This window comes from Ictalurus punctatus, chromosome 25 (genome assembly GCF_001660625.3).
Source record: "Ictalurus punctatus breed USDA103 chromosome 25, Coco_2.0, whole genome shotgun sequence".
NCBI lineage: Eukaryota > Metazoa > Chordata > Actinopteri > Siluriformes > Ictaluridae > Ictalurus > Ictalurus punctatus.
Window position 1 is genome coordinate 157,501 of NC_030440.2, and position 16,997 is coordinate 174,497.

General features: G+C 38.9%; 3 protein-coding genes across 4 annotated transcripts in view; 1 reads left to right on the forward strand and 2 right to left on the reverse strand.

Annotated features, from left to right (window-relative positions):
- The window catches only part of LOC108258184 (P-selectin), a 6,534-nt gene extending 6,025 nt beyond the window's left edge, over positions 1-509 (reverse strand). For both annotated transcript variants that reach the window (XM_017456659.3, XM_017456658.3), the window contains exons 1-2: positions 360-509; positions 1-16 (exon numbers count right to left, since the gene is read on the reverse strand). The exon at positions 1-16 is cut by the window's left edge and continues 57 nt beyond it. In XM_017456659.3, coding sequence (XP_017312148.1) covers positions 1-16; positions 360-362 — 19 coding nt within the window. In that variant the 5' untranslated portion in view covers positions 363-509. The remainder of the gene's footprint in view (positions 17-359) is intronic.
- Positions 510-1,629: 1,120 nt separating this feature from the next.
- Positions 1,630-8,146, reverse strand: sele (selectin E). The gene is made up of 15 exons (XM_017456648.3): positions 8,062-8,146; positions 7,013-7,070; positions 6,528-6,914; positions 6,287-6,394; positions 5,654-5,845; positions 5,359-5,550; positions 4,943-5,116; positions 4,652-4,831; positions 4,345-4,524; positions 4,032-4,211; positions 3,621-3,800; positions 3,295-3,417; positions 3,032-3,050; positions 2,829-2,920; positions 1,630-2,646 (listed from the first exon to the last, which is right to left on the reverse strand). Exons 1-14 carry the CDS (start codon positions 8,062-8,064, stop codon positions 2,860-2,862), a joined length of 2,037 nt encoding a protein of 678 aa, XP_017312137.1. The 5' UTR covers positions 8,065-8,146; the 3' UTR covers positions 1,630-2,646; positions 2,829-2,859.
- Positions 8,147-12,419: 4,273 nt separating this feature from the next.
- si:dkey-51e6.1 (Ocnus domain-containing protein) lies at positions 12,420-16,023 on the forward strand. The gene is made up of 3 exons (XM_017455376.2): positions 12,420-12,616; positions 15,681-15,805; positions 15,909-16,023. The coding sequence occupies exons 1-3, from the start codon at positions 12,475-12,477 to the stop codon at positions 15,987-15,989; spliced, it is 348 nt and encodes a 115-aa protein (XP_017310865.1). The 5' UTR covers positions 12,420-12,474; the 3' UTR covers positions 15,990-16,023.
- The last annotated feature ends 974 nt before the right edge of the window (positions 16,024-16,997 follow it).

Consider the following 16,997-nt stretch of genomic DNA (forward strand, 5'->3'; position numbering starts at 1 on the left):
ACGTCGTAGCTCCAGCCTAAATATCAGAATTATTCAGTATTTATTTATTTATTTATTTATGGCATTTGGCAGACTCCCTTATCCAGAACGACTTAAATATATCTCATTTATATAACTGAGCAGTTGATCGTTAAGGACCTTGATCAAGAGCAAACAGTGGCAGCTTGGTGGTGCTGGGATTTGAACTCATGAAGTCTTCTGGTCAGAAGTGCAATGCCTTAACTACTGAGCTGCCACTAACTTGAGTTTGCATTATCGTACACACTAATAATATTTTTTGTTTGGCATTTGACCACATGAATAACATCTATGAGAAGTGCTTAAAAAATACAGTTGCACAAAATGAAAAAAATACATACCATGATATACTCAACTGCTTCTTGAACCACTCTCCAAATAGTCTCAGTTTATTTGGGCTATTTGCTCCATCAGACGTCCTTCTACCTGCACACGCTGTTTCTCTCTCTCTCTCTCGCTCTGACAGCATTCAGCTTTCAGTCAGGGTTTTTCTCAGGTAGGCTGGCAGCTAGTGTTAAATGGCAGGATATGACCACAATGTTATCATTATGACCCCTTGACCTATGGGTAACCGCTGTTTTTTTGAAGGGGTGGGTCCTGTCTTTATATTTCATTTGAAACGTAACCCTGGTGTACACCGTAATCAAGAAACGATTCGTTCATTGCTAGTGATGTCAGACTTGATTAGATTTTTAATAAATATATTCCCCATGAATAGACTGTTTGGATTCTCTTTCGAGAGATTACAGGAATTGTTCACTTCGTTAGTAATAAACAAAATTAAACTCTCAGTAGATGAGTTAATGATGTTTTAAAATATACACGTCCCCCGAACCATGAAAAATTCTACTCTAACATGTTGTTTCTATGAGACTAATTTGAATCACTCTGAAAGTTTGAATTCAAGTAACGTACAATGGAGCAGTAGTGTAGTGTTTATTCTGAACTGAAATCATTCCCACAGCCATCATACTGACACTGGCCCAAAAAGAATTTATTTTTGAATAAAATACACCTACAACATAAATTCAGTGTACAAGGGGTCACAACCTTTCTCTCCACCTCAGCCACAGTCGCAGGAAAAAAGCAGATTGACCTGGTTATCAAAACACAGTCAATCAATGTGTTTATTGTAGTGTTGGACTCAATGAAATGCATGAGGGGAAACAGGACAATAAAGTAACTTTGGCCAAAATTAAATTGTGAAATTTGTACCTCCTGTACTTTCCCTTTCTTTTATGTTTTCCTTCTTCCTATTTCGAATGCATTTTGTGCTTCTGAGTACGTAATGGCCTTTGACATTACGTCTTTCGGTAGGAATTAAATTTTCAGAAAAAAATGAAACAGTGCTACTGTGTGAGAATAAAAACCAAGCACTCTCACGGGGTTTAGCGTTAGTGGGAAAGTGGACGGGGAATCGAAGGGGCGAGTTTGTGTGTTGCTAGTGGTACGGTCAGAGAAACTATTTTTCAATATTGAACATATTTCAATTTAATTGTAGTTATTTATTTATTTTTATTTTTTTTAGATATATATTTAATCTTATAAAACTTTCCAAGAACGAGAATTTTGCCTCTTTCTTTATAAAAAAGAAGAAGACACAAACCACTATTATATTCATTAAGCTCATTAATGTTTATTGACAATTCACATTTTAATAGGATGAACCACATTTGCGTGGCTTAATAAAGAAATGGGCTACAATAACCAAAACAACCACTTTGAATATGTTCACAAATATCAAATAATAATAATAATAATAATAATGATAATAATAATAATAAAAGGTGTATACAGTACATAATAACACATAGTTCTTGTTAAAATTCATAAATAGCAAAAACAGCATAGAACAATATGCTCAATAAATCACATAATCAATACCTCTATTGGAAATCTGACTATAATAAATTAAATAACTATTAATGTCCAGTAATGACCACTCGTTTAGCAGTTCTACAGAGGACTGAGGATCAACCTCAGGTCATTTAGCTAGTCCCTGCTTGCACCTGGTGCACAATGCACATCCTCTTTATAGGACAAGAATGTTCTCTCTCACTCTCACTACTTCTGAGTGAAGCTCCTTTATATGAGAATCAGTCTTTGCTTGCTGAGGGTGAAGACGGCCTAAAGACTGCCGTGAGGTTGGTGTGGATGGTACCACAGAGGTACTCTAAAGATGGCTGTGGATGGGTTTACAAAAAACATTCTGTGTTCAAGTCATTATTCAGTGGATAACCTCAGTTGGGTTCTACAGACTTAACAATACTGAAATAAAATAAACTAATTAAAAAAAAACCTCTGATGATCGTACTGAAGACCCAGTACACTTCACAGTGTTTTGTCTCTATAGTACACAGTTGGAAGTGTGAAGATTTATAATCATACTATCCGGTGTCACCCAGATGAGGACCGGTTCCCTCTTGAGACTCGTTCCTCTCAAGGTTCCTTCCTCAGGCTTGCTCGTTAGGGATCTAAATCTAAATCCATGATCAGATTTACATACAGCTGCTCTGTGACAACGTCCATTGTTAAAAGCGCAATATAAATAAAATCAAATTGAACGACGAGTGCATTCATTCCCTCTCCAGTGGAAATTTCTGTCCACGATGCAGTGTCGATAGAGACCTGTGTGAAGAAAAAAAAATAATAATAAAAAAGACAGTGAATCAGACTTAACAGAATCCAATTTAGTCTAGTATGAGCTTCAAGCTGTAAATAATTGAATAAATGAATAAATCACAATGACACTAGGACAGTTTAGTTCTCTCTGTATTACTACTACTCTAGAAGAAAGATTAGAAACTCACCTAGATAGATATAGCTTGTAGGTATTTATGTCTAGATGAGACTGTCAGCACTACTTTTGTATACCTGATGAGGCACATCAATGTCTGAGTTACTAGGGGAAAAAATACACATAAGACAGGTCAGTCTCACAATCCAACCGAACATCCAACACACACGAAGACAAACACTGTGTAATTATGTTGGACAATAACTCAAAACTCACCTGAGGTCAAACTTATTAGCTGCAATTAAATAAGGAAAAACATACGTAAACATTAGTTTATTATAATATAACCTAACATATTTGATTTCATATTTGTATTTTAATATCAATGTAAAAAAAAATCATTCTAGAGAAAGATTAAGAACAGGAATATTACAACAACAAAAAAAAGAAAGAAAGAAAAAAGCCATTAATATATGTAGTAAAGAAAAGTGGAGAGGGGTTAGGGTCATAGGATGAAATAACAAATCATTTCTTTTCACCTTTTAACTTTCGGAGTCTCTTCAGTATCCAGAAAGCGAAAGCGATGCTGGAAAACGCAGTAGTGCATCCTACACCCACTGTCAGGCCAGACACCAAAGTTGGGCTTAATGACACAGGATGAGCTGGTGGAAATGAAGATAATAAAAAGAATAGACAGAAATGAAGATAATAAAACAACTATGGGCTTCCTGGACTATATCTCACTACTGAACTCTTTTATTATTCTTTTAAGGAAAATTCTGATGTATTCAGTGTGTATAAAATATAAATAACGCATGTATAAGGTTAACACGTTTCAGGTTTCACCGCAAGCCTAATTTTTTACCTTGGCACTCGGGCACCTCTCCAGTCCAGTTGCCATTAAGGTTGCACATCACTATGTTGTGACCATGAAGCTGATAGCCACTGAGACAGCTGAAGGAACAGGAAGTACTGAAGACAGCCTCCTCTGAAGAACAGTTGATGAGGCCATTGATTGGCTCCTGGAGGTATGGGCATCCCACTGCTGTGTAGAATAAAATAAGGGAGGAAACAACTTCAACGCTTGCAAGCTCTAATCTTTTGAATATGTTACATAAAAATACAACATTTGGCATTTTGACTGTTTTATATTGGTTAGAGTGTAGTGCCCAGCTTCAGTCCGGTTAGTTTCACATGATTCAACAGCACTTCATTACTGGGCTTTGGTGCTGGACCTCAAAAATGAAATTAAGGATCTTTGAGCTGGGTATTGTACCTGTGCAGCTGGGGACAGATGTGCTCCATTCTCCTGTCTCTGTACACTTTGTGCTTGATGCTCCCTCCAAGATGAATCCCTCACCACACGTGAAGCTGCATATAGACCCTAGACTGAGAGTCTGGTCCGTACAGGATACGCTGCCATTCTGTGGAGTCTGGAGAGCAGGGCACTGAACAGCTGCAGAAGCAAAAGGAAAATGAAGGTTCAGTTTATGTACCTCTACAGATGCAAGATGGTGGAGATGATCCACTTTGATTTCAGGCATGAATAAAAATTGGTTTGGGGTCAGCCAAAGACTGAAGTCCTGTACCTGTGCAACTGGGGACAGATGTGCTCCATTCTCCTGTCTCTGTACACTTTGTGCTTGATGCTCCCTCCAAGATGAATCCCTCACCACACGTGAAGCTGCATATAGACCCTAGACTGAGAGTCTGGTCCGTACAGGATACGCTGCCATCCTGTGGAGTCTGGAGAGCGGGGCACTGAACAGCTGCAGAAGGAAAATGAAGGTTAAATTTATGTACTGCTACAGATGCAAGATGGTGGAGATGATCCACTTTGATTTCAGGCATGAATAAAAATTGGTTTGGGGTCAGCCAAAGACTGAAGTCCTGTACCTGTGCAGCTGGGGACAGATGTGCTCCATTCTCCTATCTCTGTACACTTTGTGCTTGATGCTCCCTCCAAGATGAATCCCTCACCACACGTGAAGCTGCATATAGACCCTAGACTGAGAGTCTGGTCCGTACAGGACACGCTGCCATCCTGTGGAGTCTGGAGAGCGGGGCACTGAACAGCTGCAGATTAAACACAAGTAGGATTCAGTTTGCTCCATTGTCTTTTAACCTATGTAAACATAAATGAAAATAGAAAATGAATCTTGTAAAGGACTAAGTCATGCTTCTAACCTTTACAGGATGGTGTCTCCTGGCTCCACTGAGCAGTTTTGGTGCATGTGAGCTCCGACATGCCCAAAAGTTGGAACCCAACATTACAGCTGAACATGCACCTGCTCCCATAACTATCACCAATGCAGCTCATTTTCCCATCTACTGGCTCCTCGAGCGTCGGACAGCGGACCGCTGTGAGGTACACACAGAAATTGTCATTGTGATGGACACACTCATTAAAGGCACTCTAGTCCAAAACAGCAGTGCCCTCTGAGTCGGCAATTTAAGTTCTGTTAACTGCACGTTGCCTGGTTTTACAGCTAAGCTGTAACTGTGTCAACTTCTTCAAAGATTCACATAGGGCAAGAACTGCATTGAACTTTTTAGCATAAGAAGTTTCAGCACTAGGTGTATGTTTGTGGCCTCTTCTTTACCTTCACAGGAAGGCTGTGAGTCATTCCAGTGCCCAGAAGGATTACACGTCAGCCAGCTGGAGCTGGAGCCTGTTAGAGTATACCCTTCATCGCAGCTAAACACACAGGAGGACTGATAGCTGAAGTCTTGTAGCGGATGATTGCACTGTATGTTTCCATGAAGTATCATATTCAGCTTGAAGCACTGGATTACTACAAAAACAAGGACCAAACAAAACAATATAAGTGACCTGGTTGTTTAATTTACATGTAAGTTTCTGTGGTTTTAAACTGGGGGGGTGTTGAAGCTACTTACGTTCACAGGTTGGGGGTTTGTTGGACCATGCTTGCGTACCACCACACTGTGCCGTTTTTGCACCGACTAACTGGTAGCCCTCCTCACAGGAATACTCGCATTCGGATTTGTATGAGAAATCTCCATTAGGGTGGCGGCACTGGACACCGCCATGTTCAGGAGCAGAGATTTCCTTTGCTTCACATTTAACAACTGAAAATCAAAAAAGTCCATTTTTATAGCCTCGTTATTATTATTATATATTATTATCCATACACTAGTACATAGAACAGAATGCTTCCAGGACCATAGCAAACATACAACACAAACGAGGGGCAGTAAAGACAGGACTATTAGGATGATAAGATTCCAGTGAGACAACTGAACAACCCTTTACTTTTAGATTCTAGGACCTAGATTCCTAGAAGTGCAAATAATTCAACAAGCAACATACAAATCTGTAGCTTTACTAAACTACAGTTTCTACATGGCAGTAGAAGCTCAGTGATCACAATACTTGGTATATTTGGTATGTGGTAAGACATTTATGGCCTTGGTGTAACTGCTGCTCTAGTTGTCTGTAAGCGCTGTAAACAGATAAATGAAACACTACAAGAAAGAACAGTAACAAATTGATCATACAGTACTACTCACCATGTTCACACTTGACTCCATAAAAGCCCTCAAAACAGTCACACCTGTGGCTGTTGATGGTCTCAACACACTCCCCATTATAACTACAGGAGTCTTTCTTACAGGATGCTGAAGGAGAGAGAGAAAAAAAGGTTTTATGTTTGTACATACAACAGAGACCGAATCATTTTCTTGGAATGTAGATTTGCCAAAAGCGCAAGATGGCATCTTATCATTAGTGGGGCATTTTCAGATCACATACCAGTGTAACAGAGTGCAGTCTTCTTCTTTTGGCAGGACTCATCGTTCCACTTGCCTTCGTCCTCGGGTCTCTTGATGTAGATTTCCACACAGTCCTCATTGTTGCGTCCGTTATTAGGCTCTCCTTTGGCCCAGTTCTCAGCCTCTGCTGTCAGATGCTTCCCGGTTCCCACCCAGGTCCAGGTACTGTTGATTTTGCGAATGCCGATCCAGTAGTGTCCTGCCACCTTGGGGAACTGGTCGTTGAGGTATTCAATCTCACCATGGTTTTGAATGGCCACCATGTTTGTGTAGTGTTTCATGCACCAATCACGGGCTGTCGTCCAGTCCATGGTAGTGTTTGAGGGATGGTACGACCAGCCTTCGACTCCTGTCTGCCGATTCAGCACTGCGTGAGGAAGCAAAGACATTCAAATCAAAACTGTTTCTCTAATACATGTAGTGGCGATGTTATTTTCCTTTAAAAGGGCCGAATAGATTTCTTACTTGAGAAGAGAAGGATGAAAACTGTCGAGATTGTGGACACGTGTGCATTGTAGAAATCCTGTAAAAGTGAAACAAGGCTTTAATGAAATGAACCTACTATTGGCGTTTGAATACTGACTCACAGGAGCCCATAGGAATCTCTGCAAACGATGACGTCTTGGACAGTGAAAATATCTTGAATATAGACAAATGTATCTAGTATTTCTTATTATAAGATAAGAATACAATAAACCAAATGTAAAATTAACAAACTTGGAGAACTGTGCGAACGTTTTACGCACCGTATTTTTTTTGTACAAACTTTGTTATAGTTTTTTAATTTTATGACTTCATTATCTACACATTAAGATTCCCAAACATTAGTTTTCTAGCACAAAATGAACTGTTATAGAAAAATGCTTGTATGTCAGTAAAGATTCTGCAAGATGCTCAGTAAAACTTACAGCTCATTTCCTTATAAATCTGCACTAATTCTACCAGAGGCTACTGTTTATATTTATTTGTCACACCAACTACTGACTTTGTTTCATTTACTACTGTTTAATGCTCTTTACGGTATTGTTTTCTAAATGGAGAAACATTTCATTTCATTATTTTGAAGGCATCCTTGTTCTACAGCATTTCTTTGCATGTGCCTAAAACTTTTGCACAGTACTGTATTTCTAGAGTTTTTTTTTTATAGTCTTTATATATTTATAGTCTTTTTTCCAGGCAGATAAAATTTAGCTAATTTTAATCATTTATTCCTAGAAAGAAACAACATCATCTGCCAACAGAACAAGAAAATCTAACGCTTGAAATGGTTAACGTACACCTAATATAGGCTGAATAATATTAGATTTGATTTATAATAATCTCATCATAAGAAATGAAATATATGTGCCCGTATTCAAGATATTCAAGATAATGCCACTTGCTAATATATATATATAAAAAAATAATAATAATTGTATTGACATTCAAACAGACATTCACATGAGCCCATAGAAAACATTTATTGTTTGTGAGATTACTATAGCAGCACAAGTGAGAAGAATTCGTTAACTTACCATTGTAAGTGATTCTCTGGATGTTAATCCTTTGAGGTATAGTCACGTTACCAGGACAGGATGAATGTCTTTATCAAACAGTTATCTGGTTCTGAGTTCAGAGCTGCTGCGAGGGTGACTTATATAGGTGGCTAACCCCTGCCTGGCCCGTGTCCCGGAAACTTGAGGCGACATGGATGACAGTTTTGGAATTCCGCTTTCTGGAAATACCCTTCCCCTCACTTTCCTTAGTTCCTCAATGGATTGGAGAGGAAGCATGGTCAAGACGTTTTTCTGTCTGGGGAACTTCCTACTTCCAAAACAATGATTAGATATAGCCATAATTACACTTCTCAGCCAAATATTATTTCAGTCTCACTTTATTGTAATCCAGTGGATTCTGGTAAAAGTCCCCTCTGAAAGTCTGGAACAGCAAGGCAAATTTACTGAAGACATTTGAGTTTGAGATCAAAAGATGAATATCAGACAATAGATCATAATTTCAGCTTTAATTTCCTCATATTTACATCGATTTACATAGATGTGTTTAACAACTTGGCACTTTTTGTTTGAACCCATTAAACCCACCCATTTTTATTTTTTCAAGGTGTATGCTTGTGGCCTCTTTTCATCTTCACAGGTGGGATGTAAATCATTATAGTGCCCAGATGTGCTACACATCAGCCAGCTGGAGCCTGAACCTGTCAGTGTATACCCTTCCTCACAGCTAAACTTACAGGAGGACTGATGGAGGGCAGATGCCAAAGCACCCATTTGTCAAGCGATCAAAAATATTGGAACATTGTGACTGACAGGTGTTTCTTGTTGCCCAGGTGTGTCCTCTAAAATTGATTGTTTGAACAATTAATAACTCGGAATATCTACTCTTGGTTTGAGCCTTAGATTTCACCTGTGAAGACTGCATTTATTGTTAAAAAGAATAAACAACATGAAGATCAGAGAGCTGTCTATGAGAAACGTGAGCCATATTGAAGCTGAGAAAATCAATCAGAGCCACTGCACAAACATTGGGTATAGCCAATACAACAACTTGGAATGTCCTGAAAAAGAAAGAAACCACCGGTGGACTCACAACCAGACATAGAACGGGTCGACCAAGGATAACAACAGCTGCTGATGACAAAACGTTGTGAGAGCTGTGAAGTAAAACCCAAAATAACAGTCAGTGACATCACCAACAACCTCCACAGGGCAGGTGTGAGGGTCTCACCATCCAACGTTCAAAAAAGACTTTGAGAGCAGAAATATAGAGACCATACCACAAGATGCAGACCACTCATCAGCAGTAAGAATCAGAAATCCAGACTGGAATTCACAAAGAAATACAGAGATGATCCCCAAAAGTTCTGGAACCAAGACAAACCTCTACCAAAGTGATGGAAAGGAAAGTGTGGAGAAAGAAAGGATCTGCTCATGATCCAGAACACACAAGCTCATGTGTGGAACATGGTGGAGGTGAAGCTTCACAGAAGAGGAAACCGGCAGTTTGGTGATGTTAGTGGGTCACCAGCTTAATGCAGTTATTGTAAGCAAGGGATATGCAGCCAAATATTTTTGTTGTTCTTCTTCTTCTTCTTCTTTATTCAGTTGCTCCTGTTAGAAATATAGCATATTGTATGACTTCTGCATTATTGAGTCAGTTAAAAAAAAAAAAAAAAAGCATTTTATATTTCCAAATATTCCTTTTTTTAAAACAAAAAATGAAATGTTACCGAAAAGAAAACTGTTTGTATGAATCATTTTTACTCAGATAGAAATCTTAATGAATTGTGGTTCTTTCAGTTCATTCTCACTGGCGAGTCAACAACTGATATTTGCTTAATATTTGGACAGAAATAAAAACTGTTCACACTACTAGTGTTCTTTAATATTAGAATTTATTCTAATATTTAGAATTTAAATAAGGTCATTACAGCCGACCCGGTTGGGAAGTAGTGATTGCTGAACTGGCTCCAGTGCGGTCACATTCAGCTGGCACATAGTATTCTTATTCCATGAAAATGATCACCGTCTTTGAGCATGTGTTTCTTGCATGGTTTTTTTTTTTTAGAAAGTTGAGACTGCTAGTCCTATTACAATGAACAAACCCACATTAGAATGCTAAAAGACTAATTAATCATGGTCTAGCATCATTTAAAAAATGCCATTTTGCTGCTTTCAGTGCCTGTGTATAGGAGGGGATGTTCTGTACTGTGTATACATAAATGCTATATGTGTCTATGCCAGGAAAAAAGCAGGATGTGAGTAAGCGTATGAAGAAACAAGCATACCAAGCATACATTTGTAAATGAATACTTAACACACATCTCATTTACAGCAGAATATTTTTTTAATGACAATGAGCCATTTGTACTTATATAAGAGTATAATTTATAAACCTATGCACAATCTCTGAAAAAATATTTATTAGTGGTACAGTGATACTGCAACAAACACGGAGTCACAGAGACGCTTGATCTTAATTGTCCGGGCTTTTTAGGAGGGTGCAAAGTTTACTTCAGTGAAGGATTTTTGGCCTGCATCACCAGTTTTCTCAGTAGAGCATGGCCTTTTCCCCTCACACTTTTGTTTTAATTTGACCCTAGGTATAGTATGTTTACACAGACTCACATTAGCTTCCTCTTAAAGAGGAAAAAAATGTGTTTTCCTTTCCAGAAATTCAACAACGGAGAATTACAGTGAGGTGGAGCTTTCCATGAACACACATCCAGTTAAATGTACAGCAAAGCCTAAAGTAAAAAATAAGATTATATATATATATATATATATATATATATATATATATATATATATATATATATATATATATATATATATATATATATATATAGATATGATATGCCATAGGTTGGATATATAGAAAGAGTTAAAACTATATCTGAAAAACATTTGCTTTAAGCGACATCATTTATCTCACAAAAAACGCTGTTGGTTCAGAATTCTTGTACGGATTCACTTCAGCCTCTTCTTGCTGAGAAAAACAACTTTCAAACGTTTATTTTTTATTTTTTTTTAAATATGATCGAGGCCATGGTTTGGAGTCACACTTTTGAAGCAGTGATCACAATCATAATAAATCATAAAACCTTAAAGCTATCTAATTCTTGATAAACATTGGACTGGATAAGGATAAGTGTATTTTGACACACAACACAACAAAAAACACGGAAAGAACGTGTGCAAAAAAACGTGGATGTCACATACAGGTCAACCCATTTACATCTTTAATTGCACATTCAGACACAAACTTAGTGTAGTCATAGCTGCAGATAATGCAAATGGTTAAAGTTTTTCTCTTTTTTTTTTTATTTACAGTTTAAGGTCTTTTAAGATCATTCGTATATTATTAATAATGGGTATGGCAAGAAATAGCCAGAGTGTCAGGTACTGATAAGCTTCCAGACTGGGAAAGTCCTCAGTGGAAAGTTTGGAGAGGAAATTGATGACATGAAAGTGAGTGAGAGAGAGACTGCGCAATATTCCACTTTAACAATATAACAATTTAAGTCCACATTTCCGAACAAAGCACAGATCTACAGGTCTGAGCTTTGTTCGGAAATGTGGACTTAAATTGTTGCATTTTCTCCTCGGCTTGGTTCGCGTTCACAAAGCAAGATTTCAAAGCGTACCAGAATGTGTTCATGCAAGTCACGTGTGAGTAAAATGTCCTGTCATTGTTCCAGGGTCCCGTACCATAGCGGCCATCCCATCCAGATAAATAGACAACAGCTCTGCAAGATTATTATGGCTTTCTTTCTAGTTGTAGTTATTATAATGAATCTAATTTATATGTTCCCCAGAGACGAATAAAGCCCATCTCCTTGAGACGCTCACTAAACACTTTGTAAACCTCTGTGTGTTTTTGAATGTTGTTCAGAAATATGTTCATCAGACCAAATTTCAATGAGGCGTTGTACCTTGTCTTTGGTCCAAGTTAAACTGCGATTCATGTTGCGAGCTATTAACAAAACAAACATGCTTTTTACGTAACGCTGTTCCCATCATGCATTGCTATACTAGTCAGTTCGTTGGGTTTTCTCACCACAAGCTAACTGCTCCAGGGTTTGCTCGCAACCGGGCCGATTGTTTTGGTGCGGATCCAAGCGCGATTGCCGTGTTCGTACATATACATGTCTAAACGAACCGAACCGAACCGAACCGAACCAAGGGAGAAAGCGCACCAGGTTCCGAAACAAATGCTACAAACAAGCCAGGTGTGAATACACCCTGTATTTCACCCCATCCAAGACTGCCTCCCCAATAAAGCCATTGGGGCTAACCTGGCTTCCCCACCAAGTGCAGTAAGTCCCGCCTCCTCTTCATTTTCATTGGTTCCTCTGACCAACCAATCAAAATACTTCTTAGCCTTATACGAGGTTTGAGCCCAAAATAGCCAGCAGGTTCACCGCAGAGATGGCTGACTGTTTGAGTAAAGTCCCAGACGTGGAGATCGACCCGGAAGGGAAATTTAAATACATTTTAGTGAGAGTGAAGCTTAAAGGTGGAGCTGACCACAAAGACATAGTGAGAGGCACAAAGAGTGCTGAGTACCACAGTAAGTTCAGGAGACGAGTATAAACCGGAAGTGCTCGTGTCGGTTTGCTGTTACGTGGCCGCGAGGGACGCAAATGAATCCTCACTTTTGTAGATTGTTCTCTTTCCACAGCGAGTACTCTTAGTTATCATCTAAATGGACTGCAAACTGGAAAGTGTACATCCGGCCAGGGATCCACTGGCATAAACTCGGCTTTACATCGGGCCTTCGATAGGCGCAAATTAAGGGATCGTCTTTAAAGTTACATGCGACATTTACACGTATACACGTTTCTAACTTCAACAGCATTTGAAAGGACTGACTTACAGTCACAAAACCAACTGTAAAGTGTGCTTGTAGTTGTCAGGTATGATGCACACCTTTTAGATTTGGTATTTAGAAACGTGTATACCAATGTCTTATGTAACTTTAGAGACGCTCCCTTAATTTGCGAATCTCGAACGTCAAGCCAAATTTATACCCGTTAGGGATCCTACAGGAGCTGGAGGTCACGTGACGCGCACAACTACGCTTTACTAGCCTAACTAGCTAGTATCAGCCAATTAACTAACCTAACTAACCTGAGTATAGAGAAAGTGTGGTCAAAGACTTCAAACTCAAACATTCCAAGAAATCAGTCCCAATTTTTTTTTTTTAAATTACGAAAAGAAACAACAGAATCCTCCACAGCAAGGCAGCAGTGCATCTCCGCAAACTATCAGCCCTCAACCAACTAACCAGTGCCACTTTATGATGCCTAGCCTGCACACACACTGGCCTGTGCTTTCTTTCTTCTTTTTTTCCCATTTGTGCCATTGATGTTGTTTTATTTATACTTGTGTGTTCAGAAGGTTGAATATTTGACTAGTATTTATACATTGCATTGCAAAATGTGAATAGTAAACTGACCATCCCTGGTAGATAATATGCCACTACATGTTTATTTTAGCGTCCCTTTCTTTTTAAGCATGCAGTTTAGTGTGTAGTATACCGTGTGGAAGACGGTTTCTCTGAGCGTGTCCTGACTAGGCTGGGGACGACGGTATCGGAGATGGTCGATAGATTCAAACTATTGCCATGGCTTTCAGGACAGACGATTGAAATATCAGGAGGTGTATGATGACAATACATAAAGTGCGCTGTGGCGTGTAATATGCGTTTCGTTTCACGTTAATAACCTGTCTGACGTTTTATATCTGTCTTAATGACTAAACATTAGCAATCGCAGTGACAGCCGACTCATAACCAGCTTCGGGGGGGTGTGTGTGTGTGTGTGTATGTATGTATATATATGTATATATATATATATATATATATATATATATATATATATATATATATATATATATATATATATATATATTAGTGTGTGTGTGTGTATGTGTGTGTATGTATGTGTGTGTATATTTATAATATTAATGTATAATGTAAGCATGTGATGTAAGTGCAATACCATGGCATAACTTGTACATGATGCGTATGTCTAGCCACGCCCCCTTCTTTCCCAACCTCAAAGCCAAAGGTGATAATATTGTCACTCGGACAATGGCGTGTCGCACACAACCTCACAAGCGTAGTACTGACTTGGCATTCACAGCTCAGCACAACCCACCAAATCTGTGAGCTCTTGTTATGAGTTTTGTTGGTAGTGTGTGCTTCCTCATAAATGTGCATAAGGATCTTGGGAACCATAAGTGGGCACATCTGTTAAATTGACATTGACCTTACAGGCTTGCAAATCCGTTTTATCATGTTGACTTCCTAGAGAAATACGAAACGCATGCTTTTTTTCCCCGTGGTAAATGGCAGTGATACTGTCCAGGCCATACTGATGCAGTATTGATTTCAATATATTGTTATTGCCACCAGCTCTGCATTATAGCTAGATGAGGATGGGTTCCCTTCTGAGTCTGGTTCCTTTCAAGGTTTCTCCTCATATCATCTTAGGGAGTTTTTCCTCACCACCGTCACTATCGGCTTGCACAATAGGGATTAATCCACACATTTAAAATCTGTATCCTGTGTTTATATGTTTCTGTAAAGCTGCTTTGAGACATTGTCCATTGTAAAAAATGCTATACAAATAAAATTGAATAAAATTGAATTGTAGCATATGTTGATCCATTTTAAACTAAACTAACTAGGCAGTTCACTCATTATTACAGTGGGTTCAGAAAGTATTCAGACACATTTGATACGTTTTTGCACAAATTAAATCTAAAATGGATTTCATTTGCACACAACAACCCACGATGACGAAGCGAAAAAGGTGTTTGTTGTCATTTTTGCAAGTTTATTAAAAATCAAAAACTGAAGTCTCTTTTAGATAAGTACTCTGACCCTTGGGTAAGGCACTCTGAATTTAGCTCAGGTGCATCCAGTTTGCTGTGATTATCTGCAGATGTCTCTAGAACCTGACTGGAGTCCAGGAGGGGGAAGCATGGTGGCAGCTGTATCAGGCTAGCAAGCTTCCCAGCAGCATGGATCGGGTGACTGGTCAGAATTGAGGAAAGGATCAATGCAGCCAAATACAGATCGGTCCTTGAAGAAAGCATGCTTCAGAGCATGACCTCAGACTGGGATGAAGGTTCAACTTTCAGCACACCCCAGTGGATACAGCCAAGACAACGCTGGAGTGGCTTCAAGACTTTGACAAGTTTCTGAATGTCCTTGAGAGGACCAACCAAAGCCCAGGCTTGAACTCCAGAGAACATCTGTGGAAAAAACCTGTAGATTTTCACAGAAGCTCCCCATATCCCCAGGATCTGCCTGGAAGCATGGTAGAAACTGTCCATATCTAGGTGTGGAAAGCTTGTAGAGACTTCAAGACTCTAAGCTGCCAAAGGAGCTTCTACAAAGTACTGAATAAACCCTACGAATACTTATGAATACTTATCTAAATGAGATTTCAGTTTTTGATTTTGGATACATTTGCAAAACTTGTTCTTGCTTCATCGTTATCCTTTTATTGTGTGCAGAGTAATTACCACAAAGCTAATTTAATCCATTTAAAAATGAAATATTTTTGCACCTGTTTTCTATGCACCGAAATATTTTGCACGTGACCAAATCTCTCTCATTTTAGATCATATCTTTGAAAAGTTGATCCCTGCGATGGACACACTAGGTCTGGAGTGTACCTGCCTCGGTGGTGGAAAGATAGAGCATGACAGCAACAAGAAGACACTAAGAGTGTTTGGAGAGTCCACGGTAATTGTACATTATCTCCTTAGTTAAAAAAAAAAAAAGGTTTCTGAGCTAAAAAGCTTTCCCTCGTAATGTGTTCTCACATGTAGCCTGTACATGTTTTTAGGGCTATGGAAAGGCTGACCATGCCGTCACAGTGGGAAAGCTGAGAGCTGTCTTCAAAGACTACGAGATCACAATGGAATAAATAAATAAATAAATGAAATCTGCTTTTCCCCTCAGTCCTCTGAGATTTTAACAATGTGAGATGAAGTTCATAAAGGAAGTGAGTGTGTGATGTGTACTGTGATAAACACATCCTGGCTCCATCACAGAATGTCTCTGTCTGCTATGAGGCTAGAAATAGTACAGATGACACACAATCATGCATTTGGCTCACTTGAGTACAGAAATCAATTAATACATGCTTTCACCCTGCAAGAACTCATCACATAGAAGAAGAAAATATTTGGTCGACTGCACGAACGGCTGCTTTAATCAAGCACAAATTAGGCAGAAGCCTACAAGTTCCTCTTCCTCTCATCTTCCTGCTTCGTGTGTCAGCACTTACAGGAACAATAGAAAAGATTCTGAAGGTGCCAAACATGAATGTTAACAGATCTTATCAGCTTTATGTATATACATCGACAGTGCGTTGTATTCCCGTTACAAGACTTTTAGTAATCCAACTTATTGTCGTCACACCCAATTATAGGACATCAGGGAATGCGCTGAACCTTATTTGCATACAGGTACTGTGGAAAAGTTCTAATATATAAAAAGAATAAAATATATAAGCCCAATTTAATCTATAATTTTTAGTAGGGCCGATCATCTTTTGTAACACAGAGGAAGAAACTCCTTCTTTAGGCAAGCCTCCTTACAAGAATCTCATATTGATGGTTCTCGTAAGTGCAGTGATAATCACAGGAAGCCTTTAATGTTCCAGCAGAAACCACAGGAAGCTGATATTTGGAGGTGTGTTTTCATACACATGCTTTCTCACCTACGGGAATTTTAAGGGATCTTCCCTATTCAACAGAAGCTTAATTGCAAAAACATGAAGATAAAAATGGGGGTTAATATGAGCGAGCTAAAGGAATAAAGTGCCGCTGCATTGTTTTCTTTAGGTCGAGATGAATTTCCACTGGCACTACTGTCAGTGCGAGCTGTCAGACGGCACTGTGGGTAATGCTAGAAACTGTTAACCATAGTG